At 44.8% G+C, this 13,403-nt stretch overlaps 1 protein-coding gene across 4 annotated transcripts in view; it reads left to right on the top strand.

The window, feature by feature from the left end:
- TNFAIP8 (TNF alpha induced protein 8) overlaps positions 1 to 13,403 on the top strand; it is a 118,365-nt gene that overhangs the window by 63,926 nt on the left and 41,036 nt on the right. The window contains exon 1 of one of the 4 annotated variants that reach the window (XM_059175793.1): positions 13,024 to 13,272. The exons of the other annotated variants lie outside the window; for them this stretch is intronic. Within the exon in view, the coding sequence (XP_059031776.1) occupies positions 13,200 to 13,272 (73 nt within the window). The 5' untranslated portion in view covers positions 13,024 to 13,199. Of the gene's footprint in view, positions 1 to 13,023; positions 13,273 to 13,403 lie in introns of those variants that run through there. 4 annotated transcript variants of the gene reach the window in all.

Raw genomic sequence — 13,403 nt, 5'->3', positions numbered from 1 at the left:
AGGGAATAAAACTCCTGATCTGAGGATGGCGAGGTCGCAGTTCTTTGAAGGTGGGCCACTGCCACCAGCACCTTGCTGGCTCTGGAAATACCATCTGGGGAACTGGAATTGGGTTCAGTCCAGCCTAGTAGTGGTTCTGAGGGCACGTGTGGAGGTGCCAGAGTCCAGTGGCTTCTACCGGGGACGTTTGCCTTTGCTTATTGCTCTGTGTTTATGAAGATGTTAAAAGGAAGTGCGTCCATTCTGTGCCTGTTGTAAAAACAGAAGGTTTGCAGCTGTCAGAGTTATTTTCTTCTTGGCTCTTTATCTGATGGACTTTTTTGTAAACCTGACAGATTTATGGATGGCTGCAGATCACCAGCGTCAGCTCTTGGGATGTAATGCAAATTTTCTTTCTGTGTTTCTTTGAAGGGCACAGAGATTTATGGACACACTTCCTCGTAATGTAGTTTGGAGGGGAGGGGAACTGGAAATGGTTCTTACATGTTGTCATAATTCAATATTACCAGCAGATCTGATGATGATTTTATTAGTGCCATGGTGCCCTCGAAGCATCCAACATTTTCTTCTCCTTAAAAAAGTGGTGGGAGAACCCCACAAGGTATAATTGTGTGTTTTTAAGAGCTTTCAGATCTGCATCAGAAGACAAGGAACATCACGATGATCAGCTTTAAATGTAATAGAAGTTCACTCGGGAAGTGTAGGTTCACATGGGTGTCAGCAGGCTTTCTGGAGGAATCACAGGCAAGGTTTTGGGAGGGGTTCAAACAACAACAACAATAATGGTGGAACATAGGAGGAAAAATAGACAGTGGCAGCAGCTCCTCCCACAAGGCAGCTTGTAGCTGCAAAGGTGTCATGGTTCTCTGTAATGTTTGTTTCCAGTAATTTCCAGTGAATGAAAATAAGCATCAAAGTTTCTGAATGAGTGCTTTTCAGATCATTCATTTCTGCTTGTAGGGGGGTGCACATTCATGGTTTTGCCCCTGGCCACATCCTGCATCCGTAATTGGTGGCCTTCGTCCTCTGGGGGAGAGCGTGGTCCTCCAGCTAGCATTTCAACTGTCTTACCGCCACCTCCGTATCTCTGTGTCTGCCTGGGTGCAGCGATGGAGGCAGCCGGGACCTGTGGCAGGCACAGATTAGTCTATGTCTGTCTAGCTTCTGTGGACATGTAAGGTGTCTGCCCCTGGGCTCATTGAGGGAAATTGACTTACAACCCATTAGATTATACCAGCTGGAGATGATGGATGGACTAACAGCCATAGGAATGGAGGGAAGAAAGTCTGTCAAGCAAACATTTTGACTGTGGGATTTAGTGAGATTAGAAATAAGGGGAGGGGCGCCTGGGTGGCTCAGTGGGTTAAAGCCTCTGCCTTCGGCTCAGGTCATGATTCCAGGGTCCTGGGATCGAGCCCTGCATCGGGCTCTCTGCTCAGTGGGGAGTCTGCTTCCCTTCCTCTCTTTCTGCCTGCCTGTCTGCCTAACTCATGATCTCTGTCTGTCAAATAAACAAATAAAATATTTAAAAATAAATAAATAAGTAAGGGGAGACAGAGCAGCCTAAGCCAAAGACCTTGGGAGGCTTCTAGCCACTGTCGCCTCAAGTGAGAAATAATTTGATATCATGAAGAAAATCAAGATGTTGTGTGTGTGCGTCACTCCTGGTGGGGGTGGGGTATGGGTCTGTCTGTTCCTTCAGTTGGAAGGATAAAGCAGACAGACCCTCCAGACAGCTGGAAACATAGGCAGGAGCTAAGGTTCCCAATGTGCTTCACTCATGGACCCCTTCATGTCTCTGTCTTCTTTTCACATCATTTTCTTGGACCCAAGGAATACCTCACAGTTTCACTTAAGTGCTTGGGTCTAAATAATTACCTGTGTGGAAAACATGATATGTATAAGTCGAAAGATTTTTTTTTAAAAAATGCTTTTATTTCATTCTTCACCACAGTGACTAGTGGAACAAGTTGTTCCTGCTGGGCCTTGCGTGGTTCAACCAGGATCCAATCAGGAGCATGATAATGGGAACTGGAAGGTTTCATATAAATAAATATGAACTAGCGCTATACTAAGTGGCTCCTCAAAAGGTGAAAAATAGAAAATTACTGTAAGATCTAGCAATTCCCCTTCTGGGGATGGACCCCCAAAGAACTGAAAGCAGAGACTTGTACAGGTCTTGGCACACCCCTGTTGGCAGCAGCATTGTTCATAAGAGGCAGAAGGGGGTAATTACCCAGTTCCCTACTGAATGGTCCATGAATCAACAAAATGTGATATGTGACTATCATTCAGCCTCAAAAAGGTAGGAAATTCTGGCACAAGCTATACCACGGATGAATCTTTGGGACATGAAGAGAAATATGGCAGTCAACACACAAAAACTCAAATACGCTGTAATTCCACTTATATGGGATGTCTACGGTAGTGAGGTTCAAAGACAGAAAGTAGAATGGTGGTTGCTGGGGACTGAGGGGAGGGGAGAATGGAAAGTTGGCGTTTAATGGGTACAGAGTTTCAGTTTTGCAAATGAAAAGAGTGTTGGAAATGGGAGGTGGTAAGGGTTGCGCAATCATGTTAGGCATTTAGTACAATTGAACTGTATGTTTAAAAATGATTAAGATGGCAAATTTTATGTGGTGTGCATTTTACCACGATTAATAATAACAAGAAAGAAAACAAAAGAAATACCAACTTTAATGAGGACTATCTAGCCAGTGAAGAGAATTGTTAGGAAAAGAGGGAAAGCTAGAGTGGCAACCACTTACCATGGGTTCAAAATAGAGCACCAAGAATGAGCATCCCCCTTGTTCCTTAATGGACAGAGGATGGCTCGCCACAGCTCCATCCAATGGCAGAGAAGTCGCTGTAACACTGTGCTTATAGAACTTGCTGGAAATCCACCTGCTACGATGCTGAGGAAATCTATCTCTGAGGAGGTTTCTTGAAAAAGCACACCAAAACCAAGAAGGGAAAGTTTTTCTTCCTGTAATGTCTCTACAGTGCACCCCACTGACAGAGCTTAGAATTGTACTGACTGGCAAAAGAGAAAAATGTATTCCGAGTCCCATCTTTCTTTGCTCAGAGCAGGTGATGAAGGGTGAATTTGGGGCTGCCAGGCCATAAATGGATCACTGCCCAACTCACAACTTCTCAAACCTTGAGATCAGGTTGGATCTCACTACCCTAATTTCCTGTCTTATGTACTTTTAAAATATAATACTTGCTTTTTATCATGGCAACTGCCAATGGCCTAGCTTTGCAAAGAGATGATGTCATTAAACGAAATGTAACACCATCTGGTGTTACACTGTGAACTTGCTCCAAGTTGGAGTTCATATAGTTTCTGAGAGATGTTGAATAATACTTTGTTTTCCTCAAAAATCTAAAATATCCTGCAACACCCCTGTGAGCTTGCCCTTGGCACCACGGCATACAATTTGGAGGTCTCGGAGCTAAACTGATGAGTCTGTTCCAACATTTATGACCACAGCACTCTAACATATGAGAATCTAAGGTGCCAGTTCAGTTAAGAGGACAGAAGAGTCATGGGTAAAGTCAAAACAGCCTGGGGTAATATTATTTTTGAAAGCCTCTTAGAAAGTTACCAGATTGGAGAATAACATAGCACTTTCCTGTAAGTAGAAGACTTACTGTCTAAGTCCTTCCTTGACCATCAGAATGGGTTGCTAGATGAAATAGTTGGCTTGTCCTTGGAGGCACTTTGGTGTGGGAAAAAATATATAGCCTTCAATACAACATTGACCGTCAGCGCATGAGATGATCACTGTGTGAGGAGAACATACAGAGACAAGAGTTGGGGAGGGACCAGTCTATCCTAGCTCCATCTCAGGCTCGCCCTTCAGCATAAAATCCTTATATGGAATGGCCAAAAATGCATTTATTTATTTATTTTATTTTTTTAGATTTTATTTATTTATTTGACAGAGATCACAAGTAGACAGAGAGGCAGGCAGACAGAGAGGAGGAAGGGAAGGAAGCAGGCTCCCTGCTAAGCAGAGAGCCCCATGTGGGGCTCGATCCCAGGACCCTGGGATCATAACCTGAGCCGAAGGCAGAGGCTTTAACCCACTGAGCCACCCAGGCGCCCCTGCATTTATTTATTTTATATATATTTTATTTATTTATTTGGCAGAGAGAGAGGGAGAGCACAAGCAGCGGCAGCGGCAGGCAGAGGGAGAAGCAGGCTCCCCACCAAGCGGGAAGCCCTGATGCTGGACTGGATCCCAGGATCCCGGGATCATGATCTGAGCTGAAGGCAGACGCTTAACTGACTGAGCCACCCAGGCATCCCAGCAAATGCATTTAGATGATTACGGCTTTTCTCTTTCTCTTTTGGGCTGCTTCTACGTCGTTAAAATTGAGAAAGTTAAATGGCATATGATGGCACTTTGCTGAGTTCAGTAGTCAGAAGTCTGTTGGAGAAGATTTCAGATTGAGTAAGGGGAAGAGTTTCAACTCTCTTCTGTGTCTTCTGGGAAATGGATGGGCTTCCTAAGGCTTTTTCTCATCAGACAGGCACCCTTGTTCATATTAGCAGCTTCTCAGAGAAGTTAGTTATTTTGGTGATGTCTCCAACTTAGTGAATCATAACGGTTGCATATTTCTACAGCTCTTCTTTAAGGAGAAGCTGAGTGGCTGAAGTTTTGCAGCCTGACCTATTCAAATGGAAAAAGGACCCCTGCCTTTCAGGCTACCTACAAAACAGCCCTCTCTTTCCCCCACAAAATGCTGTTTGGAGAAGTTCTGCTTTGGTTCATAGTTTTACCACCTGCTGAGTCTGTCTGTTGAGTTTCAGCCTTGCTTTCACCTGGCAAGCTTGCCCGGCCCTGGAGCTCTGCCTACCAGCCTTTTTGCCCCTTCAACAGTGTCTAGTTGGCACAGATGTTAATTTAATAGCCATTCTACCCATGTCAGAAACTCAGTGTCAAAAGCAAATCAGGACAACTTGGAGCAGATTAGGCTTTCAAATGGATCTCAGACCAGCAGTCAACGTATGGTCCAAATTCCACATAGAAAGCACGACTTCTGTTGCCTTGTGGATTTCACATTTTCTTCAGAAACCAGAATGAAGCTCTTCACTCCTCACATGCATTAACCAACCTGTCTTGGCAGCGTTTTCTATGGCCTTAGCGTGAGCGCATGGAAGAGAAAAGAGATGATCTCTGCCGCCTACTCATCCAGAGAGGCTTGCTTCTGAATTCTTCACCATAACCAGTACCAGATGTGTGGCTGGCACTGGAAAATTGCATAACTGACTCTACGTTAAGTTCAACTGCAGTCCGTTACAGCCAACACGAGAGGGCTCTCCCCTGGCTTGTTAAAAAAGACAATCCATTTTAAAAATCTGTGTTTTTTGGGGTACCTGGGGGGCTCCAGCAATGGGTTGCTTAAGCAATTGACTCTTGATTTCAGCTCAGGTCATGATCTCAGCGTCATAAGATCAAGCCCTGTGTCGGGCTCTGCACTGAGCATGGAGCCTGCTGGTGATTCTCTCCTCTCTCTGCCCCTCCTGCTCTTGCTTCCCCCTCCCCCACCCAAATCTGTCTCAGTTGTGTTAAAGAACTATTTCCTTGCCGGAGGGTGTAAAACGGTGGTTAGAGTGGCAAGAATTTGACAGTCACCGCCCTTGAGTTGCAGTTTCTTATAAAGAGGAACCTCCTAATGATCATAAAGGAGATGAGGCTCTCAAAAGAGTGCGTCTCTGCCTAGAGGTCATCAGGCAAAGTCTGGATGAATGCTTACTTACTGCCTAGGATGTGAGTGAGAGATCGCTTCACCAGCCACCTAGAGGATTAGAGCCATGAGCGCCAGGGTTACCTCCAAATTGGAGTTTCTGTGACTATCACTGTTGGTCACTTTTTCATCTAGCTGCTTTTCTGGAGGAAAGCCCGGTTATTCATGAATCTGGTGTGACATGGTGCCTTCCAGGCTCAGTCTCACACCTGCCTTACTTCTCCCTGGTGAATCCCATCATTTACCCCCCCTCATGTTACCCCTGTGCTGCCCCGTTAAACTGGGCACGGTAAGAAGGTTCAGTCCTTCTGTGTTCACGTTCTGTTGCTGGACCCCTCACCTTAGATTGCCGTTCCTATCTGGGATGTCTGTAGGGCCAGCATTTAGGGCTTCCAGATACATACTCCACAACCTAAAACAACCTGGCCTCATTCACGAAAGTATTCAGGAGAGAGTCCAAGGGGGGGGATTTCAGAATTTTCAGTGCTTTGTCACATTCCTGCCTCATTTCACTATTGTTTTTCCTCTGTTGAGTAAGTGGCATGGACCTTATTTTATAGATGGGCACACAGAAGCCCAAAGAGGTTCAGTGGCTTGTCCATTTAAAAAAAATTTTTTTTAAGATTTATTTATTTATTATAGAGAGAGGGAGAGAACAAGCCAGAGAGCAGAGGGGGAGAGAATCTTGAGCAGACTCTACACTGAGTACAGAGCCCAGTGTGGGGCTCGATCTTATGACCCTGAGATCATGACTTAAGCCGAAACCAGGAGTCCGTTTACTTAACCAACTACACCACCCAGGCACCTCTGGCTTGCCCATTTTTAGCAGAAAAGTGAGAGGAGAAGGAATTTAAAAGAAAAAAAAAGATTTTATTCAGACTTCCCAATGATCTCCCTTGGGTCATCATACCCATTTTACAGATATGTCATTCAAGAAAGGGAGTTTGTATGATTTGCCTCCGAATGTACGGGAGGTAGTGCTTCCTGGGTTTATGGTGGTCAGTCCCAGTTCTTCCCCCACCAAGCCTGATGGTCTTTTCCCTGCTCTTGGCAGACTCATAGCCCAGCAGCTTTAGTTAGGGTCCTGACTGAACTTTTAATTAAAAAAAAAAAAAAATAGTGGTTTCATGTTGCTGAATAAATAAAAGCTATTGAACTTATAGCTTACTTAAAACATCAAATATCAGGAATGGAGTAACTTCCATTGGAGCCTGTGATCTAAGCCTTCAGACAGAGTGAGTTGAGCTATGTTAGCCTCCTGGTGAGCTCGAACTCTGGAAACCTCCCAGTGTAGCAGTCTTTGAGTTACCCTTCTACAAAATAAAGGACTTGAATTTTATGTGAGTAGTTTCATAGAGTCAGAAAGTCTAGAGAGGAAGCCTGCAGTCTGAAGAACACTATTACTTAGTTTTGGGATCTTGAACAAATCATATAACCTCCGTTCCTTGAATGACCTATCTGTAAAATGGGTATGATGATCCAAGGGAGATCATTAGGAAATCTGAATAAAATCCTTTTTTTTTTTTTAGGGACACCAGTTGGTTAAGCATATACCTTTGGCTCAGATCATGATTCCAGGGTCCTGGGATCGAGCCCCACATGGGGAGCAGGGAGCTGCTCAGTGGGGAGCCTGCTTCTCTCTCTGTCTGCCACTCCCCCTGCTTGCTCAGTCTCTCTCTGTCTCTCTCTTTCTGACCAAAAAAAAAAAAAAAAAAAAAGATTACCAAAATTATACCAGTAAGCTCCAGATGAACAGGTCCCATTGACATGTGATACTTGATATTGCCTGATGAATGAAAACACCACCAGAATCTTATACAGCATTTTACCTCTCCCATCTTGGCACAGAAGGGGGGAGACCCACTGCTCCACATGAGTCGAAGTTCAACCTAGTATGTAAGTGCAGTATGGTATTCACTTAATTGCTATTTTGTAGGGGCTGGTCTGTAATGACTATTGGTGTGACTTCTAACGATATACAGCCAGTCTAAAGCAAGTGGGAGGATTTCTTAAATATTCAAAAGTGAACAGATTCTGGGTACGAGAGGTGACTCCTTGTAAGGTCCTAGTGCATTAGTCTCTGGAGGCTAAAAAGTGACTCATCCCCTTTGGAACAAAAGCCGAGCAAAATCGAGATGAAATGACTGAGGGAGCACAGATCTGAAGTGACACGCAAGCCACTCAGTTGCCTGAGAATCAGCTGCCCTTTGGCTTCACTTTGCAGGTTGGGAACCTGGGGTGGTGCTTTTTGCACCAAGGTGAGCAACATCGTTGTGCACACTCAGTCTTTCAAAATAGGCTGCACATTCCTTGTTCTTAAGCTAGACCAGGATATCCTTCCCCAAGGTGACTGCTGGGTTGCATTTAAATACTAAAGAAGTTTTTTTTTCCAGGTGTTCAAAGATAGAGCCTTGAAAATGACTCTAAATTGAATTACAAGGCTGACCTGACAGGAATGGGACTGTTCTGGGACTGTTCATTCAGCGGTCCTTCTCTCCTTGGCTAACCTGAAGGCCTTTTTGTGAATCTGGTGTGAAAACAAACAGAACACTAGGGACATGTCTTTTGGCGCCTCTCATGTGGTTTATCCGTAATTGGACTTGCAAAAATACGTTTAATAAACGTTCTTCAGGAGGGCCTCTTCTGAAAGGAGAAGGTGAATGGGAGCCCTCCCTGCAGCGGCTGGGGCTTGGAGTTTGGGTTGTCTAAATTTGCATAATGATCACCTTGAAGGAGGTGTTGCATCCTAGTCCAATTATAGCTGAATGGGAGCTATCTTATCTCTGTGACTCAGGACCTGCTAAGGTCCTCTTAGGGTCCTGGTGGCCATCTGTGGACATTTGGGCTGTCGGGAGGGAGGACAAGGGCAGGTGATATTTGTGCGGGAGGGAGGGCTCCCAGAATGAAGCCTTGGGAAGGACCCGGAATGTCGCTTCTTACTGGTGAGGGAGCATTTCTCTGGGTTCAAAATGATCACAAGTCTCCTTTGGAAGTTTGAGGTCACTGAGGGAGAAGTATGCATCTTCGCCGCTCCTGACCCAGAATGCATGGCAGAGGGGACCATGTAGTTAACCGTGACTTTCAGAAGGATGCACAGTGTTAACCTTTTTGTGGTGAGGTCACTTTTCAGGAGGCTCTGCAATGCTGATATTTTCCAGATGTTTCTCCCCTTCTCTCTTCTCCATTGGCTATGCCTTCCTCTCGCCATCCTGCCCTTGCAGTGAAATTGAGATAGAAGTCTGCTTAGGGTCTTAGGCATGTTGGTTCATTCAGCAATAGGAAGTGCTTTAATATCTAGGCCTGATATTAATATTTATAATCACTTCTACTTGTGACTTGCATAAATCCTTTTTTCCTGTTTGAACTCCATATGGAAGTAAAATACCTGAGCATCCTTTACAAAAATTTATTTTTAATGGTGCAATAGTTAGTAATAATCTATGTAGTACTTATGGTTTTCAAATCCCTTTTTGCTTGTATTATTACCTTATTTCATACCAAACATAAATCTGTAAAACAAATACTACTTTTCATCCTCATTTTACATGTCAGGGAAGGGGGGGGGGATGCAGAGAGAGTAAAGAATTTGCTCAAGGTCATAAAAATGATAAATTCGGGCTCTTTAAATCCGTCTTTATTGTATTCTTTTCACTAAATTTATCCTAGCGTCTTCTCTTTTTTTGTTTTTGTTTTGTTTTGTTTTCCCATATAACAATGGGAAAGGAGGGAAAAGAAAGTCGCTGGGAAGTAAAGTTTTCTTCCAGTTCCCGAATCGATCTTTCAGGTGCGTTATTAGAGGATTTTTGCCTTAGATCAGTGGTGGAACTAGTGCTCTGTAAACTACCTCCATTAAGACAGGCACATCAGGGTCAGCTCCTTCCTCGCTCCTCGGAAGATCAAAGGTTTTCCGAAGTCAGGACGCCCACCTCTCCGCCGATTTTAAGGGCCAGGGGACCGGACCTGAGGGCAAGAACTGAGTTGTCTTTCCCCAGGCTCTGCAGACTTTACGTTCTATCAGCATTTCAAAGGCCGAACACCCCGCGCCACCCCCTTTGGCATCTGGAAGGAATGTATCCTGGTTGTTCTGAGTGGCGCGCGGAGGGAAGGGCGCTCTCCTTCGGAGGACCACCCTTGGGGCTAACTCGGAGCAGCTTGTGCGCCAGGCTGGGGTTTGAGGAAGAGTACTCCCCCCCCCCCCCCCCCCCCCCCCCCCGGTTATGCTGAGTAAGCCGCTTTGTCTGGTCTTCCCTTGCAAAGGTAAGGCGAGGGCCGCCCCCACTTTCTTCAAAAGGCCCTGCTGCCTGGTGAAACTGGTCCTTCCAGCCACATGGACCAGTATCCACGTTATTTTCCTGCAAAAATAGCGTACAACCCGAAGCAGCTTCAACATCCTTATTTTCCTGGCATAGAAGATCCCCCACTTCCAGGACAAGGCAAGTTAACTGGGCGCCGAAAAATGTTCATCCGGAGATCCAGAGGTGTTTCTTTGACCGAGTGTGCAATTCTTTTTTTTTTTTTTTTTTTTTTTAATTTTTTATTTTTTATAAACATATATTTTTATCCCCAGGTCTGTGAATCACCAGGTTTACACACTTCACAGCACTCACCAAATCACATACCCTCCCCAATGTCCATAATCCCACCCCCTTCTCCCCAACCCCCTCCCCCCCGGCAACCCTCAGTTTGTTTTGTGAGATTAAGAGTCACTTATGGTTTGTCTCCCTCCCAATCCCATCTTGTTTCATTTATTCTTCTACCCATTTAAGCCTCCATGTTGCATCACCACTTCCTCATATCAGGGAGATCATATGATAGTTGTCTTTCTCTGCTTGACTTATTTCGCTAAGCATGATACGCTCTAGTTCCATCCACGTTGTTGCAAATGGCAAGATTTCATTTCTTTTGATGGCTGCATAGTATTCCATTGTGTATATATACCACATCTTCTTGATCCATTCATCTGTTGATGGACATCTAGGTTCTTTCCATAGTTTGGCTATTGTGGACATTGCTGCTATAAACATTCGGGTGCATGTGTCCCTTTGGATCACTACATTTGTATCTTTAGGGTAAATACCCAATAGTGCAATTGCTGGGTCATAGGGCAGTTCTATTTTCAACATTTTGAGGAACCTCCATGCTGTTTTCCAGAGTGGCTGCACCAGCTTGCATTCCCACCAACAGTGTAGGAGGGTTCCCCTTTCTCCGCATCCTCGCCAGCATCTGTCATTTCCTGACTTGTTGATTTTAGCCATTCTGACTGGTGTGAGGTGATATCTCATTGTGGTTTTGATTTGTATTTCCCTGATGCCGAGTGATATGGAGCACTTTTTCATGTGTCTGTTCGCCATCTGGATGTCTTCTTTGCAGAAATGTCCGTTCATGTCTTCTGCCCATTTCTTGATTGGATTATTTGTTCTTTGGGTGTTGAGTTTGCTAAGTTCTTTATAGATTCTGGACACTAGTCCTTTATCTGATATGTCGTTTGCAAATATCTTCTCCCATTCTGTCAGTTGTCTTTTGATTTTGTTAACTGTTTCCTTTGCTGTGCAAAAGCTTTTGATCTTGATGAAATCCCAGTTCATTTTTTCCCTTGCTTCCCTTGCCTTTTGCGTTGTTCCTAGGAAGATGTTGCTGCGGCAGAGGTCGAAGAGGTTGCTGCCCGTGTTCTCCTCAAGGATTTTGATGGATTCCTTTCGTACATTGAGGTCCTTCATCCATTTTGAGTCTATTTTTGTGTGTGGTGTAAGGAAATGGTCCAATTTCATTTTTCTGCATGTGGCTGTCCAATTTTCCCAGCACCATTTATTGAAAAGGCTGTCTTTTTTCCATTGGACATTCTTTCCTGCTTTGTCGAAGATTAGTTGACCATAGAGTTGAGGGTCTATTTCTGGGCTCTCTATTCTGTTCCATTGATCTATGTGTCTGTTTTTGTGCCAGTACCATGCTGTCTTGATGATGACAGCTTTGTAATAGAGCTTGAAGTCCGGAATTGTGATGCCACCAACGTTGGCTTTCTTTTTCAATATCCCTTTGGCTATTCGAGGTCTTTTCTGGTTCCATATAAATTTTAGCATTATTTGTTCCATTTCTTTGAAAAAGATGGATGGTACTTTGATAGGAATTGCATTAAATGTGTAGATTGCTTTAGGTAGCATAGACATTTTCACAATATTTATTCTTCCAATCCAGGAGCATGGAACATTTTTCCATTTCTTTGTGTCTTCCTCAATTTCTTTCATGAGTACTTTATAGTTTTCTGAGTATAGATTCTGTGTCTCTTTGGTTAGGTTTATTCCTAGGTATCTTATGGTTTTGGATGCAATTGTAAATGGGATTGACTCCTTAATATCTCTTTCTTCTGTCTTGCTGTTGGTGTAGAGAAATGCAACTGATTTCTGTGCATTGATTTTATATCCTGACACTTTACTGAATTCCTGTATAAGTTCTAGCAGTTTTGGAGTGGAGTCTTTTGGGTTTTCCACATATAGTATCATATCATCTGCGAAGAGTGATAATTTGACTTCTTCTTTGCCGATTTGGATGCCTTTAATTTCCTTTTGTTGTCTGATTGCTGAGGCTAGGACCTCTAGTACGATGTTGAATAGCAGTGGTGATAATGGACATCCCTGCCGTGTTCCTGACCTTAGCGGAAAAGCTTTCAGTTTTTCTCCATTGAGAATGATATTTGCGGTGGGTTTTTCATAGATGGCTTTGATGATATTGAGGTATGTGCCCTCTATCCCTACACTTTGAAGAGTTTTGATCAGGAAGGGATGTTGTACTTTGTCAAATGCTTTTTCAGCATCTATTGAGAGTATCATATGGTTCTTGTTCTTACTTTTATTGATGTGTTGTATCACATTGACTGATTTGCGGATGTTGAACCAACCTTGCAGCCCTGGAATAAATCCCACTTGGTCGTGGTGAATAATCTTTTTAATGTACTGTTGAATCCTATTGGCTAGTATTTTGTTGAGTATTTTCGCATCTGTGTTCATCAAGGATATCGAGTGTGCAATTCTTACTTCTGCACGACTGCAGCGCGCGCTCAGAGGAGTAAGACCTTTTTCCTGACTGCGCATTTATTTCCCAGGCGTAGCCCGTCTGGGTCACGTTTGCCCCCGGCGCCCCTCGGCCCTGCCTCTTCGCACAGTTGGGCTGTGGTCCCGGCCTCCGCCCCACCTGCGTGCGCCTGGGGCCCGCCAGCCGCGCCAGGTCGCCTCCGCCCAGCGACGGCCGGAGCGCACGGCCCGGGGGCGGACTCCCGCCGCCCAGCTGAGACGCGATTCGTCACTCTTGCAGAACTTTCCCCCTGAAAATCCCTGCACCAGAACCAGCCCTCCGCCCCGGGGAGGTTTTGATTTTAGTGGTTTTGCTTCCTTTTATTTTCTGGCGTGTGCATTTTGGCCTCGGAGCGAACTTGCAGCTGGTCGGAGTACATGTCCGCGGTAATCGCCCCTGCGACCGCTTACTCTGCCACCATGCACTGCGAAGCAGAAGAATCCAAGGAAGGTATGACTTTGATTTGGCAGGGAGAGGAGGAGGGTAGGGGGCTGCCAAGTCCCGCGGAGGAATGTGGAGGAAAGGCGCAGTAGGGGAGTAGATGGGAGTTTAAGGGGAGCGGTGGGTACTTTGTCCCTCGC

The sequence above is a fragment of the Mustela lutreola genome, chromosome 5 (assembly GCF_030435805.1).
Source record: "Mustela lutreola isolate mMusLut2 chromosome 5, mMusLut2.pri, whole genome shotgun sequence".
In the NCBI taxonomy this organism is placed as follows: domain Eukaryota; kingdom Metazoa; phylum Chordata; class Mammalia; order Carnivora; family Mustelidae; genus Mustela; species Mustela lutreola.
The sequence above is the reverse complement of the archived record's forward strand: the minus strand, read 5'-3'. Positions and strand labels throughout refer to the sequence as shown.